This window comes from Mustela putorius, unplaced genomic scaffold (assembly GCF_011764305.1).
Source record: "Mustela putorius furo isolate JIRA1106 unplaced genomic scaffold, ASM1176430v1.1 tig00000281_pilon_pilon_pilon, whole genome shotgun sequence".
In the NCBI taxonomy this organism is placed as follows: domain Eukaryota; kingdom Metazoa; phylum Chordata; class Mammalia; order Carnivora; family Mustelidae; genus Mustela; species Mustela putorius.
This window is the reverse complement of record NW_025421343.1, coordinates 14,102,096-14,120,302: the sequence shown is the minus strand read 5'-3', so window position 1 is coordinate 14,120,302 and position 18,207 is coordinate 14,102,096. Positions and strand designations below refer to the sequence as shown.

General features: G+C 40.7%; 2 protein-coding genes across 4 annotated transcripts in view; one reads left to right on the top strand and one right to left on the bottom strand.

Moving 5' to 3' along the window:
- Nucleotides 1-7,758, bottom strand: part of PTCD3 (pentatricopeptide repeat domain 3) — a 32,404-nt gene extending 24,646 nt beyond the window's left edge. Inside the window, exons 1-3 of one of the 2 annotated variants that reach the window (XM_004742345.3) lie at nt 7,620-7,758; nt 5,639-5,691; nt 5,449-5,485 (exon numbers count right to left, since the gene is read on the bottom strand). In XM_004742345.3, the coding sequence (XP_004742402.1) occupies nt 5,449-5,485; nt 5,639-5,691; nt 7,620-7,723 (194 nt within the window). In that variant the 5' untranslated portion in view covers nt 7,724-7,758. Of the gene's footprint in view, nt 1-5,448; nt 5,486-5,638; nt 5,710-7,619 lie in introns of both variants that reach the window. The other variant, XM_045079111.1, reaches the window with a different exon arrangement.
- Nucleotides 7,759-7,840: 82 nt separating this feature from the next.
- POLR1A (RNA polymerase I subunit A) overlaps nt 7,841-18,207 on the top strand; it is a 70,512-nt gene continuing 60,145 nt past the window's right edge. The window contains exons 1-6 of one of the 2 annotated variants that reach the window (XM_045079110.1): nt 7,841-8,258; nt 10,484-10,688; nt 12,347-12,496; nt 14,704-14,811; nt 15,758-15,843; nt 15,952-16,055. In XM_045079110.1, the coding sequence (XP_044935045.1) occupies nt 8,182-8,258; nt 10,484-10,688; nt 12,347-12,496; nt 14,704-14,811; nt 15,758-15,843; nt 15,952-16,055 (730 nt within the window). In that variant the 5' untranslated portion in view covers nt 7,841-8,181. The remainder of the gene's footprint in view (nt 8,259-10,483; nt 10,689-12,346; nt 12,497-14,703; nt 14,812-15,757; nt 15,844-15,951; nt 16,056-18,207) is intronic. The other variant, XM_004742344.3, reaches the window with a different exon arrangement.

Below are 18,207 nucleotides of genomic sequence, written 5' to 3'. Positions count from 1 at the left end.
CCTCTCTGGCATGGTCATCATTCCATCTCCAAAGGCCTAGCGATTTCCACCCCTAGCTCATAAAACGATCTATCCTAGATTTTATTTTTAAATAATCTCTATACCCATGTGGGGCTCAAATTCAGGTGCCCCATTTTCCTAGGCATTCTCATTGCACTTTCTGGGCTTCTTTTATCTCAAGTGGTGGCTTTTTAAAAAAATGGTGGCTCTTAACTCAGCTACATATGAGAATAAATCACAAGATGCACTCTGGACTTCCTGAATCAAATACTCCAAGTTCCACAGAGAACTGTCACATACATTCTTACTGAATTCCCAGATGACTCCGCTGTACTCTCCTCATTTAGAACCTCTCAACTATATAACCTTTATAAAAATCTCAGGCCAGCTGTCTGCTGTGCTATGGGTATGGAGACCCTCACTAACTACCAGAAAAAAAGATTTCACTGAATAGACAAACCAAGGTAATTTGTTTCTAAATACATTTCTACTTCTGCTATATTTTTTGTTTCATTTCCAAAAGTGAGATAAATTTAATAAACCAAAAGCATTTTTCAAGAAGTTTAATGTAGGGGCGCCTGGGTGGCTCAGTGGGTTAAGCCGCTGCCTTCGGCTCAGGTCATGATCTCAGGGTCCTGGGATCGAGTCCAGCATCGGGCTCTCTGCTCAGCAGGGAGCCTGCTTCCTCCTCTCTCTCTCTGCCCGCCTCTCTGCCTACTTGTGATCTCTATCTGTCAAATAAATAAATAAAATCTTTAAAAAAAAAAAAAAAGAAGTTTAATGTAACATTTATATAAACATAAATCATCTCTAATAGACAAAACATACAGGAAATTTTGTATTACATCAAGACTGAATAATGTCCTGATGTGTAAAATCCACTGGGTTTTCTATCCTTTTTTTTAAAACCACATTTATGGGGGCACCTGGGTGGCTCAGTGGGTTAAAGCCTCTGCATTCAGCTCAGGTCATGATCCCAGGGTCCTGGAATCAAGCCCCACATGGGGCTCTCTGCTCAGTGGGGAGTCTGCTTCTCTTCTCTCTCTGCCTGCCTGCCTGCCTACTTGTGATCTCTGCCTGTCAAATAAATAAATAAATAAAATATTTAAAACAAAACAAAACAAAACAAAAAGAAACTATGTAATTTCTTTGAGACAAAGAAATCCTCACATCTCTTGGCATCCCCTAGAGCTACGTTAGCATGTATGTCCTAGCAAGTCAACATATCTTCCTAACATACTGAAAAAACGACAGTAAGATTATGACACTCAAGAGTACTCACTAGTTCTCATTTTAAAAGAGTAATTTTAAAAAGCAACGTCAATGGATACATTATCCCTCAAAAACAAATGAGAACATTACAGGTTATAGGGTCATCTTGTGCCCCTCCCCCCACTCCACTGAGTTTGGTATTTGTTTAATTCTCTACACCCTGCCCTACCGACTGAGTTAACCAGGCGTTGCAAGTTTGGTTTTTGTATTTCCAGAACTTTTCAGGTACTTTCTCTCTCTCTCTCTCACACATACACAGAGCCGTAAAAAACACAGTCATTCTGAATATTTACTTACATAAATCTGTACTATCCATGTTACTACATATAATCTAGTTAATTCCTTTAAATGATAACCACTTCTCATTATCCACCTATCTACTTATCTATGGGCATTTAGACGATCTCAGCTTGTTATTACTCCCAAGTTATAAAAAACACGTAAGTACCTGGATTTATGTAAGTGCTCCCCCAGAATAGCTAATCAATAAAGTATACACATTTTAAATTGACTCTGTAAACTTTTCTCCAAAGTATTATTCCAACTGAGTGCCTGATCAACAATGTATCTGGGCATCCACATCTCTGTCCCAATCTAATATATATTTTAGAAAAAAATTTTTTTAAAAGATTTTATTTATTTATTTGACAGAGATCACAGGTAGTAAGAGAGGCAGGCAGAGAGAGGGGAAGGGTAGCAGGCTCCCTGCTGAGCAGAGAGCCTGATGCGGGGCTCAATCCCAGGACCCTGGAATCATGACCTGAGCTGAATGCAGAAGCTTTAACTCACTGAGCCACCCAGGTGCCCCCCAATCTAATATATATTTTTTAAACGTGGGGCTTGAACTCATGACCCTAAGATGAAGAGTCAGATGTTTAACCAGCTAAGCCACCCAGGTGCCCCTCTAATAAATTTTAGTATCTATTTCTTTTAGGACCCAGTTACCAATGCACTGATCATAAATGGTCTCCCTGTCATCCCTAAAATGACTATACAATTTAGACTGACGTGTTCACAACACTGCCTTTATTTATTTTTTAAAAGATTTTATTTATTGGAGAGAGAGAGAGTGAAAGAGAGCATGGGAGAGGAGAAGGTCAGAGGGAGAAGCAGACTCCCCATGGAGCTGGGAGCCCAATGTGGGACTCGATCCAGGGACTCCGGGATCATGACCTGAGCTGAAGGCAGTCACTTAACTAACTGAGCCACCCAGGTGCCCACAATACTGCCTTTATCACACCACATTCACCTATGAAAACTCACAATGACCCTGTATAATTTGTTGACGTCTTCTATGTTAACTGAGTGACCTGGGAAATCACACCCTTAAAAGGTAATATCTAAAATAAGGCAACAAGAATTTATAGTCCTTATGGTTCTCCCAGATCTAAAACCCTAAATTCCTGAGCACAGAAATCATCACTTTCTCTTTAAGGAAACATAGTATTTTTTACTCTATAGGTCACAGGGACTCTGTTGAATGTTATGCCAGTATAACATAAAAGTAGCCACAGACAATGTTAGCAAATGAGGCTACACTCCAAAACAGTTTTAGCTGACACTGAAATTTGAAATTCATGTAATTTTCACATGGTCATGAAAGTCTTTTCGTTTTTTCCAGGGAGCCTGGGAGGCTTAACTGCCTTCAGCTCAGTTCATGATTCTGGAATCCCGGGATCGCACCCGACATTGGTCTCTGCTCAGCAGGGAGTCTGCTTCTCCCTCTGACCCTCCCTGCTCATGCTCTCTCTTGCTCTCTTTCTAATAAACAAAAAAAAAGTCTTTTCACTTTTTTCAAGTGTAAAAAAATGTAAAAACCATTCTTGGTTCCTGGGCTATAAATAATTGGGCCTCAGTTTACTAGCCAATACTCTCTATCAGATACCTTATTTCCCTTGTTCTGAAAGACCATTTTTGGCCTCTTCCTACCAGCAAATATGCCACGGTCATGTCCCATTCTACCTTACTGCTTCGTGTATCTGTAGGTCTCATACTTTAGGCTCACAAGAATTACCTACAGGGATATGCATTTTATTTATTTTTTTTAAAGATTTTATTTATTTATTTGACAGAGAATGATCACAAGTAGGCAGAGAGGCAGGCAGAGAGAGGAGGAAGCAGGCTCCCTGCTGAGCAGAGAGCCCCATGTGGAGCTTGATCCCAGGACCCTGAGATCATGACCTGAGTAGAAGGCAGCGGATTAACCCACTGAGCCACCCAGGCGCCCCAGGGGTATGCATTTTAAACAAAATTCCCTGGTGATTCTTTTTTTAAAGATTTCATTTATTTATTTGACACAGGAGAGAGAGAGAGAGCGCGCGCGCGCGCGCGCTCGCAGCAGAGGGAGAGGAAGAAGCAGGCTCCCCAGTGAGCAAAGAGCCGGATACAGGACTTGATCCTACCACCCTGGGATCATGATCTGAGCTAAAGGTAGATGCTTAACCAACTGAGCCACTCAGGCGTCCTTCCTGGTGATTCTGATTCCAATAAAATATTCTTACTCTTTTAAGGCACAGGTATATGTCTACATATTCAATATAACTCCCCTTGATTAAAGTAATATAATCATTACTAATTTTATCATATCTTGAGTGCCTCCAGCCACATGTGTAAGATTAGTACTTACATAAATTTAAGATGTAAGATTTAAAGTATGCACGTGAGGGGTGCCTGGGTGGCTCAGTGGGTTAAAGCCTCTGCTTTCACATCCTCCCAGTTTTCCCTTTTGTTTTCTCTGTAGTACCTTCCTCAGGGACAGAGGCACAGTGGGTTGGTAACGTGCTTTAGACATGAATGCCACAAGAAAGTGCCTCATTCATAGATATAAATCAATTCTCCCAAACTAAATGAATACAGCTAACCCTTGAACAAGGGGTGCCAACCAACTCTCATGTCCCCTGCAGAGTCAAAAACCCATGTATAATTTTTGACTCTTCCCAAACTTAATAGCCTATTGACTGAAGGCTTTCTGATAACATGAACAATTGATTAATGCACACTTCATGAACAACTGACTGATGCATACTTTGTATACTAAGTGCATTACACAAGGTATGCTTTTCCCCCTCCCGAGATTTTTTTATTTATTTGAGAGAAAGACAGTGAGAGAGAAGAAGGTCAGAAGGAGAAGCAGACTCCCCATGGAGCTGGGAGCCAGATATGGGACTCGACCCCAGGATCATGACCTGAGCTGAAGGCAGTTGCTTAATCAACTGAGCCACCTAGGTGCCCTACACAGTGTATTCTTATAACAAAGTTAGGCAGAAAAAAATTTTTTAAGACAACCGTAAGAATATTATACCGTATTTATGGAAAACCATAATGGACCCACACAGTTCAAATCCCTGTTATCCAAGGATCAACTGTGACTTATATAAAAAAATTATATCCCAGAACTTTAAAAAGAGTGCTCCTTTGAGAGCTAACTATGTGGAAGGTGCTATTCAAATGCTCCTTTATTCCTTTAGGCCTGGTGCAATCATTATCCACATTTCACTATGGGACAGACAGATTAAGTAAACAGTCTCTGAATAGAGGGATTGTTGGTAATTTTATTTCCTTCTTGCACTTAGCCCACCCACCCACAACAGTCAATGACTTCTATAACTTAAAAAGGTATTTTCTTTTTTTAAATAGACTTGAGTCTTCAAGTCCTACTTGGAGAAGACCTGGCTTTTTAGGGTCATAAAACGCATTCAAAATCATTACTATAAGAATTCTATGGGAAAAAGATTCAGTTCTCACATATTCAACAAATGCTGAATAAGGCAATTTATTCAAAGGTCTACCTAGTTAGATTAAAAAAGGCTAAACTCTGTCCACACTATTTTATTTTACTTCATTAAAGACTAAAGACAGAACTTCTGTCTGGTCTGCCAACCTTCTAAGAACTTTCTTAAATGGAAAAAAAAAGTTATTCTAATAATGATGTTCACAATTAACCATTACTTAACATTAACCCAAACTTAGTTCAGAAGATCTCTTAACCCTTATGTAAATCTCAGGGCCCCATTCACTCACTACTCTCCACCTTCTTCTTTATGTTCTTTTCAACTCCCAAGTTTTTCTCCCACACTGTTTTGTCCCGAGGAATGCTCTCTATCGTTCTTCATGTCATTGGTTCCTTACCTACAAATGTTTTGCCCTCAATCACTTGAATGAACATAGAATACTCACCAAGTTTTCTTTCTTGGAATGACCACTTCTTCAATCCCTTAATTTAAAAATAAACAAAAGTAAATGAGTTTCCCAATAATCTCTTAATTTAAAAATAAACAAAAGTAAATGAGTTTCCCAATACTACTATTACAAATAAGTGCAACGTGTTAACACAAAAATGAAATCATTTCAATATATTTTTACGTACCTGTTACATTAGCTCGTTCAACCTTTGGGACAGTTGCACTTCCAGAATAAAATCTGCAAGAAATAAAATCCCTGAAGTGTACTCATTAATGAAGTTTCCATCTCACCTTCACCTATGTGGATTTGAACCAAATTTCCCAATTGTCAAGGATCAAAATAACTGAATGATTCATGTCAGTGTACACTGAGAAGACATGGCCTGACGGCAAGTTCAAAACCATTACAAAACAGACACAAGGTAAGGACACAATATGGTCAATATTTTTTAGTCAGACAATCTCGGTAAATAAAATCAGGGAAAAATGTCAATATCACTTGAACCACCTGAAGAAGCAGATTTGAAACATAAGGGACTTTCAACTTTGTTAATCTTGACTGAGGTCAAGAGAGATAATTTAATGAGCTCCTGATTTTATATGAGTAACACCCTAATGATGATAAGCAATTATGATAAATTATTAAGCTAAGATCATCAGACTTTCATCCCATGTCACTCAACAATCAGTAATTTGCCAAATATGTATGTGCTAATTTAAACTTGAAACTGATATTTTTATCCAAAATAGAGTCACTGACCCATGACTGAGTTTTAAAATGTTCTGATAACACTAAGAAATACAATCAAAATAGCACATAGTCATGTGCATTATTATTTTACCTATTCCCTTCCTACACAGCATTGGTACCATTGCTAAAACTGCCAGAACGTGATTAGATATAAAATTCACTTCCTCTATTGGCATCTGGTCTCAGGCATCATTTTAAAACGATAGTTTACTGCTAAGGATCAACTTTAGAGAGGGGATCAACTCTTTCAAATCACGCTATTTGTCTCTCCTGACATTAGGATATGACCACTGCTGTCTTGTGGGTAAATGCAGTGGGAGAGATGCTTGCTGTGTAGGGCAAAGGAAATGAGTAGAAAAATGTCAACAATGGCACTACCAGGAAAAGGACCAGGACAGACAGCAGCATTAAGGCTTCTAGAGTATCAGGTGAAGCACTTTCTCCTTTTTTGATAAGTTGCATGCAAGTATCGCATATAAGACTATACCTCAAGCTACACAGCTCACTTACTCCTCACCATTTTTTGGACATTATAAGCTGCAGTCTACAAAAAAGAAAATCTATTAACCAACTAAAAAATTGGCAAACGTCGAATCCAAAATTGGGGTTTTCCCAACTTTTATTATTTTTCTTAAAGATTTTTATTTATTTATTTGACAGAGAGAGATCACAAGTAGGCAGAGAGGCAGGCAGAGAGAGGAAAGGAAGCAGTCTCCCCGCTGAGTAGAGAGCCCGATGTGGGGCTCCATTCCAGGACCCCGGAATCATGACCTGAGCCAAAGGCAGAGGCTTTAACCCACTGAGCCACCCAGGCACCCCCCAACTTTTCATTACAAACTACTGACACTACTTCCACACCACCACTGTTTGTAATTAGTGAAAAAATTAAGTAATACATACTCTCAGGTGTGACAATCACAGCAATCCAAAGGCTGTGCTCCAATCATTTACACTTCCTTGTTTTTGTGACCTGGATAATTTCTTTGGCCCACCATCCCGAAAATATCCAGCACACACTGGCCCTCATAAACTGCCCTTAATTTGGGAAAATCTTCAGAGTTCCCCGTTTGATAAAGATGAGTAAAGACGCATACTTTTCTATTTTTAAAAACTTGGGACGGGGTTGCTAGCAGCCACATCCACTAAAACTTAAGTTCCACGAGAGCAGGATCCCATATTGCCGACAGTTCTTAATTCTAGGATTAACCAGCCACCCAGTAAGTAATGTCCTAACAAACGAGTTTCAAGCCCTTTTCCCAGGATTCCAGCTCCGCGTGTCGAGTTAAGCACGCGGCCGCGAAATTGCACATGCGCGTCTCACTCCATTGTACCTAGCTCCCCAGCTCTCGTCCTCCCCACACTACGGACGAGTTGCCTAAGGGGTCTTTCTCTTGGGTTCTCCATGCGTGTCTTACCTACAATTAGGGGCCTGTCCACACGGACCTGCCCGCTGACCCGTGAGGGTCAGACAAACCTTGCAGCGGAAGCGCAGCCACCGCCTCGCCGCGACCGCCGCCATCTTTGGCTTCTTCGCGTTGCATGCTGGGAAAACGTGACCTGAACCTTCAGGATCACCAAGAGGGGGCGGGGAATAGTTCGGCTATTGGCTGAGACAGAACAAGACAAAAGCGGTCAAGAATTAGAAGGTTAAAAAAGCTCATGGTTTGAAAGACTTTGTTACGGAAGTTAAAGACTCAAAACACCCCGTCTGCCTCGAAGAAATTTTCCGGAACTATTATTTCAGCGGTTTATATGTCTTCGATATTTTCAAGATAAGAGGGAGATCGAAAGTCGTCAAATTACTTCCCCCCCTACAGTGAAAGTGGTCTCGTCCACGTAAATCTCAAACCAGCGAGCTTTTCTCGCGCGCAAGCGCATTTTAAATCACATGGTGGCTGCGGACTTCAAGCTGAGTTAAGTTGCCGGTGTTGATTGGAATCTCTTTCTGGGTGTCAGAACTCGAAAATCACCTGGAAGATGTTGGGCTCAAAGAACATGCCCTGGCGGAGGCTGCAGGGCATTTCCTTCGGGATGTATTCGGCGGAAGAACTCAAGTAAGGAGTTGGTGGGAAGCATGCCGAGCCTGCATGTTGCGGTCGGCACTGTAAACTACAGTTCCCAAAAGGTCTTGCGCTCAGTTTATCCTCTGAGTTAGTGGTTGTCCGGCGCGTGGCCTTTTGGGATCCGTAGTTCCAGACACGTCTTGGTTTGGCGTGGACTGCCTAGAACCTCGGTGGTCTAGATTAGAGTTTGCGCTGGCAACCAAGTTGCAAATTAGCGTCCATCAGTTTCTTTGGTAATTAACCAGCGTCTGTGGAGTGGCTTCGTCCTTGAGGTGGTTCATTAAACACATAATCAAAATGGTTATCCTTCAAGACTCATTGAAAGCGACAACTTCTCTTTGCTAGGACCCTTTATATTCTTTGCTTAGTTAGTAAATCAAGGGGACTCTCTTAAATCCTCATTTTGATCACCGTAACGTTTGGCGGTCTTGACCACACCCTCGGAACTCTGTTTATTTGCGGGACCTTAACTGTTTGCAAGTTCTTTTATTTCTGTGACAAAAAGAGTGACATCTAATAGGTACAGCGTTTCTCTTAGTGGGGATGAAAATACTCTTACTACACTGGTGATAATTGTACAACTCTAGATAGGCTAAAAATCATTGTGCACTTGAAAAAGATGAATTGTGTAGTGAGTTATATCTCAACGAAGCTGTTAAATAATTTTTAAAACTTCAATGTGAAAAATAACAAAAGCCAAATCATAAACTGGGAAAAGTATTTGACACCGTTATAGTAAAAGATTAATGTCCTTATGTGTGAGGGGTACATGTAGTACAGTAACGAAAACATTGAGATTTCAATTCGAAATAAGTAAAGGACTAAAACAACTTGAAATAATTACAATAAAAAATTAAAGTGATAGTGGAGTAGCATTTTTCCACCTGAAATTTGGAAAGATTTTTTTTTTTTAAGTAGGCTCCATGCCCAATATGCGGCTTGAACTCAGGACCCTGAGATCAGGAGTCACCTGCCAGCTAGGAGCCCCTGAAAGATTTTTAAGTGCTAAGAATCAGTGCTAATAAAGACAGGCAATCTACTATTAGCCCACTTTTTCTAGACTGCAAGGTTGCAGAATATATTAGGAGTTTTAAAACATTTTGCACCCTTTAATTCAGGGATTCCACTCCACTGAGAAAATAATTATATTTTTAGGACATAGTCAGGTTTGAAGTATCCAGTGCAAAATCCTTATGCAGATAGGATTCATAAGCTCATTTAAAATAGAGTTTGGTTAAATGAATTCTTAATAGCCACATAATGAAAGATTTTATAATTCTTAAGAATTATGTTTCCAAAGAACTTTAGTGACATAAAAACACTCATTTACTGCTAAATGAAAATAGACAAATGCAATGCTAAAAATACCAAATGATCCCAGTTATCTTTCTAAAAATATATCCATAGAGCTATGTCTATGAATGTTAAAAGTGTTTTTTTTTTTCTAGGTTGTGAGATTTGGATAACTGTCTTTATTTCCAAAGTAAAAAAACAAAAACAAACAAACAAAAAAACCCCACAAAAACTTAAAAAGCAAATTTGGCATGAATATACTTCGGTAGTTAGGTCCTATGGGAGCCCCCTTTAAACCAAACGTAAGATACTGTAATGAAGCTTTTAGTGAAACAGGTTACTCTTCTCAAAGTTTTGCATATTTGTGTTTAACGTCAGTTTACTGTTTCTGCATGTAGGGATTATTGGGTTATTTTTTCTTTATTGAACTATGTGGGTTTTGAATTTAAGTATGGTCCATATCCTGCCTCTGTCCTCCCTGTAATCTTGGCTGTGTTACCTGGATTAAATCGCTTAACTGTTCTGACCCCCAGTATCCTCCTCAGAAAAATGCATATAGTGATGGCCTCTTGGAGGGTTGAAGTCAGACTAAATGCTGCTTGTAAAGCATGTAACCTGTGTAGGTGCTTGACTATAAATAGTCTCCATTGTACTCAGTGCAAGATTTGCACTAAACCTGTATTTAAATATTTTACCACTCGTATCTGTTAACCACGTATTATTCCAGCAGCTATTGTATGCAGACTCTGCTAAGTGTTGAGCTGCAGGGGTGAGCAAGTCATACACAGATGCTACAGGCTCAATTGTCAGCATGTCTGAGGAAACTAACATGAAATCATCATTTAACTCCGAAGCACCTGAGAAGAAACATCCGAGAATTTGGGTAACCTAGTTTCCCCTTGATTTTTCTTTCACCTCCTTAGGAAATTAAGTGTTAAGTCCATTACGAACCCTCGTTACCTGGACAGCCTGGGGAACCCATCGGTGAATGGCCTGTACGATTTAGCTTTGGGCCCTGCAGATTCCAAAGAGGTGTGCTCCACCTGCGTACAGGACTTCAACAACTGCTCTGGCCACCTGGGCCACATTGACCTTCCACTCACGGTGTACAACCCTCTCCTCTTCGATGTACGTTCTGGCCTGGGCTGTCTGTATGTGTGGGATCTTGGGACTGCTGGTGGGTTTTGTGAGTGCCACCCCTGGCCTCACTACAGTTGTCCAAGGAAGTTAGCTCTAGGCACGGAGTTAAAGTGCTCTCTACTGTGAGCTTTAAAATCTTGAGCAGGGGCACCTGGGTGGCTCAGTCATTAAGTGTCTGCCATTGGTTCAGGTCATGATGCCAGGGTGCTGGGATAAAGCCCCACATCGGTCTCCCTGCTGGGCAGGGAACCTGCTTTTCCCTCTCCCACTCCCGCTGCTTGTGTTCCCTCTCTCGCTGTCTCACTCTGTGTCCAATAAATAAATAAAATCTTTAAAATAAAATAAGATCTGGAGGAGCCAAATCCAATAAATTCAACTTGGCCTATAGACCTAACTGAATGAATTTCCATTTGATTCCAGTTGAGAAGAGCCACAGCTTGGTTCTGTTCACATAGGAAAAAAGCACTGGAATTCATCCCCTACATCTTAGATTTCAGGGGCTTCATGCCCTTCAGAAATCTAGGCAAAGCCTTCCTGACAAGAGAAGGACCTCGGGAGTTCTTCAACTCTTCCCTGAGCTCTTCTGGTGCATTTGTAGGCTTTTCTTGGTTCCAAGAGGAGCAAAGCCCAAAAGGGCAGACAGTGAACTAAGAATGAGGGTCCTGTCTACAGTCTTATTTGTGTATTTTCAGCTTTTTTTTTTTGTCACTTAACCTAGCCTCCATGATGACGGTGTTTGTGATATTTATCTGTTAACCATGTTGAGAAAAGAATTGTCTTAAATACGGTGTTTAGTTACATACCAAATATTTAACCAAACGAGTTGGGGCTAGAACTCACAATCCCCAGATCAAGAGTAGCTTGCTCTACCAACTGAGCCAGCCAGGTGCCCCTTAATTATTAAATATTTTGTTTTATTTTTTTTATTTTATATTTTTTAAAGATTTTATTTATTTATTTGACAGAGAGAGAGATCACAAGTAGACAGAGAGGCAGGCAGAGAGAGGAGGGAAAGCAGGCTCCCCACTGAGCAGAGAGCCCAATTCGGGGCTTGATCCCAGGACCCTGAGATCATGATCTGAGCTGAAGGCAGGGGCTTAACCCACTGAGCCACCCAGGTGCCACTATTAAATATTTTAAATGAAATATTTAAATACTAAAATTAGTATCTGGTACTTAGTTAAATAAAATGAAAGTAGCTCCCTGCCCCAGACCCAGAGTAAATTTCAACTTTTAAAGGATTAAAATGAAACAAGAAGAAATACACAGGAATATTTATCTAGTTCGTAGAGTCACAGAGACCTTTCCAGGTGTATCAGGGAAAATGGAATTTTTTTTTTTTAAGATTTTATTTATTTAGAGAGTGTGTGCCCGCATGTGAGCCAAGAGAGGGGAAGAAAATCTTGAGCAGGCTCCCCGCTGAGCATAGAGGCCTACATGGGGCTGGATCCCATGACCCTGAGATCATGACCTAAGCCAAAATCAAGTGTTGGACCTTTAACTGATGAGCTACCCAGGTACCCTGGAAGTGGAATTCTCAAAGGAATAAACTGGCTACATAAAAACAAAAATCTTAAATACATTGAAAATTACCTTGATTATTCTGTCTCTTTCTAATGATCTTGCTTTTTTCCCCCTCTCTTCAGAAACTCTACCTGCTGCTCCGAGGCTCCTGTTTAAACTGTCACATGCTGACCTGCCCCCGTGCTGTGATTCACCTCTTAGTGTGCCAGCTGCGAGTTCTGGAAGTGGGTGCCCTACAGGCAGTCTATGAGCTTGAGAGAATTCTGAACAGGGTAGGTGGGTGCTGATTAGCATGGAAACCAGAATGCTTGATCTTTATGTCTTACAACTATGTACCAATAGCTCAGTATGAAAACACGAAGCCATAAGAGAAATTAAAGAAATGTTAACAAAAACAACACTGAAATACCATTTTACCTATCATTGAGTTTTTTTTTTTTTCTGGATGTAGGAGCCAGTGGAGGCTTATGCATTGCTTTGGTTTGTTACATTTCTTTGGTCTTTTTTAATGCAGAAAATTGTTTTTCATGGTAATGACTTTTTTGAAGACTCAAAGCCAGTTGTCTTGTAGGACTTCTCACTTCTTCAGGATTTGTCGGACTATTCCCTCACTAGATTCATGTTTTCGTAAGAATGTAGCCTATACCATGTGAGCTACACTGTTTGGTGTCATTTCAGGAGGCCCAGGCTGCCAGCTGGTTTTATTATTGGTAATGCTAAGAGTGTGGTTACGTGGATAAGATGGGGACCACCAAATCTATCACAGAGACATTTTTCTCTTTACAATACAAAATTCCTTCAGATTTTCTGGTGCTAGTGTTAAGTGTCTTATGTAAAATCCATTTTCTGTTTGTAGATCAAAATAGGAGTGATTTTTGTGTATTGATTTTTGTCCAAAACAACATAGCAAGCATATCATTAATTCAAATGCTTTACCTATGGATTCTTTTTGATTTTCAACACCATTTTATCATCTGTGACTAATAGCAGTTTTGTTTCTTTCCAATCCTTATATGTTCTGTTTCTTTTTCATACCTTATTTTGGTGGCTAGGATCTATAGTATTCTGTTGAAGAGATAGTGGGCATCCTTGTCTTATTTCTTGTCACAAGGGGAACCTTTCACCTTTCCTTTCAATATCCCTTTCCTGAGTAATTTAGTATTATAAAAGACATAGGTGGACACAGCCAATAGGATTCTACACAGAGGTGTAGCCTTAGGTGGGTTGTCAGAGCCCAAGCAAGAGGAGAACATCCCTGCATGTGTGGGCAGCCCAGCATGAATGTCAGAGCTCATATAAGATGAGGAAACTGTTCTCTTAGGGATAAGAGCTCAGCATAGCAGGTGGGTGCCCAAGTCGAGTGAGAGGGAGCCATGCATGGGAGAGGTAGCAGTGATGGGAGGGAGGTTACATACAGGGAGGGGACTGATCCAATAAGTCTTAATTTTAAGGAGAGGCAAGCCAGATTTCACACTATTAGAGAAGGGAGTTACAAAAACGTGGAAGAGAAAAGATCCAGAATTAATTCTATGGTGTTGGACTGGAATTAGAAGTTTGGTACGTACACATAAGCATATGTGGTTCCCGGGGAACAGAGCCAGAAAATGAGCTCAAAGTCAAATTTGCCCAAGGGGGGAGAGAGAGAGAGAAGGATCTTCTTAAAGCTTTACTCAGAGTAAATTTTATTTTTCTAGGTATTTTTCTAGTCCATTTCATGGAAACTTTCAGATTTGTTGACATAAGATTCATGATGCTTACTACCTTAACATTTTTTTTTTTTATAAAGTATACACAGAAGCACATTAATCGTATAGTCTAGGAAATAGTTACAAAGTAACCATCACCCATATAGTCACCTTCATTGTCAAGATAGTGTCCAAATCCCAAGAAACCCTGTCTCTTTCCCCTGTCCTTGTGTATTTATTTTTGACCAATGTTTTTTAATCTTACTTAGGAATACTTAGTTCTCAGTGGGAGTAACACGAGGCCTAGGATGATACTGCCGACCTCCAGAGAGGATCAGAAGTCTGGCAGTGCCTTCTGCAGGGGAGCATAACTACACTGTGGGCCACCCTGGAGCCCCACCATGCCGCAGCCCTGCATCAGAGCAAACATGACCCCCATGGGGTTTGACCTCCTAGCTTCTTGGCTCCCCTTCAGTTCCATCTGCCTCTTCCTCACTGTCCTGTCAGCTCTTCGGAGCTTTAAAGTATTTTTTAGTATTGCAGCTTATCTTGGTTCTTGACAGCTTTAGGTTTGGTCTGAATAACTTTGCTCACCATTGGCAGAAGCAAGATATTTTTGATAAATATATATATATATTTTTTTAACAGCAGTGTTGCTTCACTGTTTTAAAAATGCAGCCCAGTGTGGAATTTCCTTCTCTTCCCTCCCACCCTGGGAGAGTCTGGCCCCTGTGGTGCTAGCAGTCGTACACTTGCTTTACTCCAGTAGTATTGTTTTTCTCTTTGTTTCTCAGTTTCTAGAAGAAAATGCTGATCCTACTGCTTTCGAAATTCAGGAAGAGTTGGAACAGTACACGGCCAAAATCGTACAGAACAATATGTTGGGATCCCATGGTGCTCATGTGAGTTATCCTGTCTTTCTCTTTTTCTCTAACACTTGGTTTTTAGCACAATTATCACAGATCCTGTACGTTGTCATTTGTGTGTGCCCTCAGCTGCCCCAAGGCAGACCTGGGTTCTGCCTCTTAAAGGCCTGTGACTTCATAAATTACCTGCTGTCCCTGAGCTTCTGTGTCCTCTGCTTTAACGCACCCGCAGGTCTGATGAGAGGATTCAATGAAGTCAGGTGGTGTAGGTCCGGTGTCCAGCAAGGTTATGGTGGACACTAAGAGTGGTGTCCCCGTCCTTTTCTTCTTTTTCCTCCCCTGTAAACCATTGCCACCTCCTCACCTCCCCCGCCCCCGCAGCACATGTGTAAGTGTTTTTCAGTGGATGAACAAATGGCATATTCATCAGCCTGTACTCCTCTTTCAGGTACCGTCTTAAAGTCAATTCACCTTATGCCCAAGTTCCACACCCAAGATTCTGATTTCATTGGTCTGGGGTAGAGTCCAGTGGAAGTTACAGAATCTCCCAGGAAGGTTTCCTTTGCAGCGAGGCTCAGACCCATTTGTGTAGCTTAAATGTGGATGTGCCTTTGTTAGGACCTTGAGGGCCATCCAAGGGAGGCAGCAGGGAGGGTATGCTAGCTGCGTACAGAGAAGTTTGTTTTAAATTAACTAGCATTTCTAGAGGACTTCACTGTATTCCAAGTCCCCCCACTGCATTCATGAACTCTTAGGAGGAGCTTCATGAGGTAGTTAATCTCATTCTCTTGAGGAAAGTTAAGGCTCAAAGAAGTCACTCAGTAATTGGCAGAGTTTGGCTGTATGGGGGTCTGTGGGGAATGTTGTTTAAGAAAGAGGATGGCTTTCTTTGTCTTTTTTTAAAAAGGTAAAAACTGTAAAGTGAATGTGTACCCCAGGGTTCTTCAGATTGCACCACAAGTTCTTTGCCCTTTTTCAACAGGTGAAAAATGTTTGTGAGAGCAGGAGCAAACTCATTGCTTACTTCTGGAAGGCACATATGACTGCTAAGCGGTGTCCCCACTGCAAGTGAGTGACCGGGCTCTTACCTTTCCCTTTTCCCAGAAGCCTCTGGCCAGTTACTCGATGTCTTGTTGAGGTTTTTCTCTCCTGAGTCACAATTGTTCTCACATACAGGACCGGGCGGTCAGTTGTCCGAAAGGAGCACAACAGCAAGCTGACAGTCACATACCCAGCCATGGTGCACAAGAAGGCTGGCCAGAAGGACACAGAGTCCCTGGGTAAGCAGGCTGGGCCCTGGGAGGTCCGTGACCAACAGATGTGTTTGGAATCTGGGGAATACCTGGTTGTTATCATATTTCTCACCTTTGTGTTTGTGGTGGGCCAGCAGTGGGGCGGGCTCCAAGCCTCAGATGGTTGGAGAGGACCCTAGTGAGTGCCAGCCCTGGCCTCTCATATAGAACTGACAGGCTGAGCTACATTATGAGGCAGTGACCCATGAGTTGAATAAAGTGCATCTTCCTCAGGTAGTCATCTTTCTAGAAGATTCTTGAGGAAGAGGTTAAGAAATCTACTTGGTAAATACTTAGAACCATTTTATTGTCAAATAAGTGTGGGCTTATTTTGAAGCAAAATGTAAAATGCAGGTGAGTTTTAAAGGAAAACTGAGTATACAAAGAATGTCAGTGCCTCCCACAGGCTGCTCCTTGGTGTCCACTCAGATCCCTGGAGTAGAGTGTCCCCTGTTCAGCTGTGCTCTACCAATAGGGTTCTTGGGAAAAAATTTGAGAGACTTAGTACTTTTATTTTTAAATTTTTTATTTATTTAAAAAATTTTTTTATTTGACACACAGTGTTACATTAGTTTCAGGTGTAAGATACAGTGCTTTGATAAGTTTATACACTGTGTGCTGTGCTCACCACAGTATAGCTACCATCTATTACCATACAACACTATCACAGTATCCTCAACCATATTCCTATTTTAGTTTTTATATTAAAAATATTATATTTTTATATTATATTTTATATAATATTTTTATATTTTTTTATTCCTGTGACTTACTCATTCCATGGCTAGAAGCCTGTATCTCCTTCACCCATTTTGCTCAATCCCCACTTCTTCTCTCCTCCGGCAACCATCAGTTTGTTCTCTGTATTTATAATTTATAGTTCTGATTATACTTTTTATTTGTTTTTTTTTTTTTTTTTTTTTTTTTTTTTTTTTGGTTCCACTTATGAAGGGCATCATATGGTATTTGTCTTTTCAGTTTGACTTATTTCACTATGCATCATGGTGCATCCATGGTATTGCAAGTGGCTTGATCTCATCCCTTTTATGGCCGCATAATATTCTGTTGTATATATATTCACCGTATCTCCCTTACCCGTTCATCTGTTAATGGACACGTAGGTTGCTTTCCCATCTTGGCTATTATAAATAATGATGTAATAAACATAAGAGTGTGTGTCTTTTCAAGTTAGTGTTTTCCTGTTCTTTGGCTAAATACCCAATAGTGGAATTACTGGGTTATATGGTATTTTTATTTTTAATTTTTTAAGGAACCTCCATGCTTTTTACCACAGTGACTATAATAAGCTACATTCCTGCCAACGGTGTACAAGGGGTTTTTCTCCTTCACATCCTTGCCAACACTTGTTATTTCTTGTCTTTTTGATTCTAGTCATCCTGACAGCTGTAAGGTGATATCTCATTGTGGTTTTGATTTGCATTCCCTTGATGATCTGTGATGTTAAGCGTCTTTTCATGTGTTTGTTAGCCATCTGTCTGTATGTCTTCTTTTTAAATTTTTGTAACTATAGGGTTGTTTAAATATGGTTTTTGTTTTTTCTTGTGAAGTGGTGAAGATGAGGTTAGATAGTCCATATTAAGTATTGAGATCAGTGCCTGCTGAGTATAGTATGTGGTCCATAGATGTTAACTGTTGATTTTGTGTGATGCAGTCAGTGTGCTGGTGGGGGGGAGCATGACCTGGGACTGACCCCTCACTCTGCCATTAGTGGCTTAGAGAAGGTCACTGGAGTTTTGTTTTCAACTCCATCGAGTGGTGATATCCAAACTTCTTGCCCAGAGTTGGGAAGATTTCATGAGCGAAAGTCCATTGCATGTTGTTACTATTTTAATATATGTGCTGCCGAAGCGAGCACTGCATGTTGTTACTAAACCTTATTCCAGAGCTCAAGAACATGGTCGAGGCAGGGAAATAAGATCTCTTCCTAGCAATGCATAAATCTTTTACATTGAGGACTCTGGCAAGGCTTGGAATAGATAACTATCTCAGTCCTTTTGGGCTGCCATAAAAAAAAAATCACAGAATGAGTGACATCTAAACAATACGCGTTTATTTTTCACGGTTCTCGAAGCTAGGAAGACCAAGATTTTGGTGCTGGCAAGTCTGGTGTCCTGTGAAG